The 2,896-nt window shown below is 54.8% G+C and overlaps 1 protein-coding gene across 1 annotated transcript in view; it reads left to right on the forward strand.

The window, feature by feature from the left end:
* Positions 1-2,896, forward strand: part of sf3a3 (splicing factor 3a subunit 3) — an 8,156-nt gene that overhangs the window by 1,752 nt on the left and 3,508 nt on the right. Inside the window, exons 3-13 of the mRNA XM_015369260.1 lie at positions 442-494; positions 611-716; positions 838-910; positions 1,499-1,590; positions 1,665-1,747; positions 1,814-1,952; positions 2,028-2,096; positions 2,176-2,243; positions 2,407-2,514; positions 2,584-2,653; positions 2,731-2,893. Coding sequence (XP_015224746.1) covers positions 442-494; positions 611-716; positions 838-910; positions 1,499-1,590; positions 1,665-1,747; positions 1,814-1,952; positions 2,028-2,096; positions 2,176-2,243; positions 2,407-2,514; positions 2,584-2,653; positions 2,731-2,893 — 1,024 coding nt within the window. The remainder of the gene's footprint in view (positions 1-441; positions 495-610; positions 717-837; positions 911-1,498; positions 1,591-1,664; positions 1,748-1,813; positions 1,953-2,027; positions 2,097-2,175; positions 2,244-2,406; positions 2,515-2,583; positions 2,654-2,730; positions 2,894-2,896) is intronic.

Below are 2,896 nucleotides of genomic sequence, written 5' to 3' on the forward strand. Positions count from 1 at the left end.
TGAAATATTGCTATTGAGCTGTGGTTTTATAGAAAATCAAACTCACCATTAGAGCACCATGCTGGTGAACATTTCACCATCAATAGGTGCAGAAATCTGACGGATTATTTGAGAAACACCTGAATGCAGCGTTTTAGTGAAGGAGCTCCATCAGCTTGTTTGTTTATTATTATTATTATTTCTGATGAACCAGAACATAACGGCTAAATAACCAAATACTGTAAAGTTTTTAAATGTCATTTTTCTGTTTTGTTTGTGTTTTATTGTAAAACAGAATAAAAAAATGAAATTATATTTTAGGAGCTTTGAATGAAATGAGGGTTGTAGCCATAAAACAGGCTGAAAACACCTCTGGGTCCATCTGCAGTGGGGGTGTGGGTGGGTTCTGGTTCTGGTTCTCCAGGGTCCGTTTGGATCTGACCTATGCTTGTCTCCTCACAGAGGTACATGGAGGTCAGCGCCAACCTGAGAGACTCCTATGAGGACAAAGACGGGTGAGTGTTTCTGCAAAGGTTCTGGATGATGTCGTTATCACGTCCCAGAACCAGAACCAGGACTCAGAGCGGCGGGTTCTGGTCCGATCCTGGTTTATTAACGTTTCTATCATCAGGATGCGGAGAGACGAGCTAGCCGCCATTTCTGGACCAAACGAGTTTGCAGAGTTCTACAACCGACTGAAGCACATCAAGGAGTTCCACCGCAAGCATCCCAACGAGGTAGGAGGACCGGACCGGGTCACACCGGACCGAACCGGGTCACACCGGACCGGGTCAGAGCTGCCTGCCAACAGCAAAGCCTGTCAGTGGGTCTCTGATGGTTCTGCTCTCCTCTCTGCAGATTTCCATCCCCATGTCTGCAGAGTTTGAGGAGCTGATGAAGGCCAGAGACAACCCCAGCGAGGAGGCGCAGAGTAAGACCTGCTGTCCACCTGCTGTCCTCTGTCCTCTGTCTCTCTGTCCTCAGGGCTGAGTGGTTTCATCCAGAGCCTTAGCGGTGGTCCTAGTTTGTCCTCCTCCGTCCAACAGCTTGTAGGAGTGTCTGTGTTTCCTGAGCTGCGCAGTCGTCTGCTCCACTGGCTGCAGCTGCAGGGCGCCACTGAACCTCCCTTCTTCTGCCATCATGCAGCTGCTGGGTCCTCCCTCCCGTCTGAGGCCCAGAGCCCGGGGCCCAGAGTCCAGGGGCCCGGCTCAGGGCCCGGTAGAACCTTAGCCGTCTGCAGGTTGTGCCCGCTCCATGATCAGCAGGCGGAAGCGGCCTGACAGGAAGGTTCTTCTTCTTTGTGTCGGGTCCGTTTCCTCTGAGGCTGAGTTCTGATTGGAACCGGAACCAGACTGTGGTTTAGATGAAGAGTAGAACCAGAACTTAGAAAGGTTCTGGTTCCATTCAGCATCCTGCAGATGGGCGGGTTCAGGGCCGGGCTGAGGTCAGACCTGGGAGTTCTGGTTGTGGGAGCGGGTTCTGTAGAACCGGACTGAGCCGGTTCCTTTTCCTTCCTCAGACATGGTGGACTTCACTGATGAGGAGGGATACGGCCGCTACCTGGACCTCCACGACTGCTACCTGAAATACATCAACCTGAAGGGGATGGAGGTAGGATGCTGCGCAGCTGGTTCTGTTAGCAGCTCGGGTCGGGTCGGGTCACTGACTGCGTCCTGTGTCCCCAGAAACTGGACTACATCAGCTACCTGTCCTCCTTCGACCAGCTCTTCGACGTCCCCAAGGACCGCAAGAACGCAGAGTACAAGAAGTAGGTCCTGGTTCTGGTGCTGGTCCTGGTCCTGGTTCTGGTCCGCTGCTAACTTGTGGATTGCAGGTACCTGGAGATGCTGCTGGAGTACCTGCAGGACTACACGGACCGGGTCAAACCTCTGCTGGACCAGAACGAGCTCTATGGGAAAGTTCTGCTGGACTTTGAGAAGAAGTGGGAGAACGGGACGTTCCCAGGCTGGCCGGTAAGACCCGGCCCGGTCCAAATCGGGGCGGGTGGTTCTGATCCGGTGTCTCCATGACTTCTGTTCCTGTTGCAGAAAGAGACCAGCAGCGCTCTGACCCATGCTGGAGCTCACCTGGACCTGTCTGCGTTCTCCTCCTGGGAGGTGATCCAAAGTTCTGCCGCTCCGTCTTTATCGGGCCCAAATGGGTCGGCCTCTAACTCTGGGTTCTGCTGTCCCACAGGAGCTGGCCTCTCTGGGTCTGGACCGGCTGAAGTCTGCTCTGATGGCTCTGGGTCTGAAGTGTGGAGGGTAAGGCTGTCGGTTCTGGACGGGCCCATAGAACCGACCCGTACCGGCCACTGATCCGGTTTGACAAGCAGAACCCTGAGGTTCTGAAGGTTCCAGCTCCCTCAGAGGAACCTTCTGGTTGTGGTTCTGATGGTCACTGCTGTTCTGTCTGTGTTTGGATCAGGACTCTGGAGGAGAGAGCTCAGAGGCTGTTCAGCACCAAGGGCCGGTCCCTGGAGGCCCTGGACCAGGCTCTGTTCGCCAAGAACCCCAAAGCCAAAGGGCCCAAGAAGTATGTCAGGTTCTGATGGTTCTGATTTGTGGGCCGGGCCGCCGTAACGCTTCCTGTCTTCCTCCTCAGAGACACGGAGCGGAACAGAGAGACGGCCTTCCTGGAGGCTCAGGTCTACGAGTACGTGGAGGTTCTGGGGGTGAGTCGGCCTTCTGGTCCCGGTCCTGGTCCTTCTGGTACCAGTGCCTCATGGTTCTGTGGTTCTGGTGGTTCCAGGAACAAAGGCAGCTAACCCATGAGAACGTGCAGAGGAAGCAGGCCAGGACGGGGGAGGAGCGTGAGGAGGAGGAGGAGGAGCAGCTGAGTGAGAGCGAGAGCGAAGATGAAGACAACGAGATCATCTACAACCCAAAGAACCTGCCGCTGGGCTGGGATGGCAAGG

Source organism: Cyprinodon variegatus, unplaced genomic scaffold, assembly GCF_000732505.1.
Source record: "Cyprinodon variegatus isolate N-32 unplaced genomic scaffold, C_variegatus-1.0 Scaffold2752, whole genome shotgun sequence".
Lineage (NCBI taxonomy): Eukaryota > Metazoa > Chordata > Actinopteri > Cyprinodontiformes > Cyprinodontidae > Cyprinodon > Cyprinodon variegatus.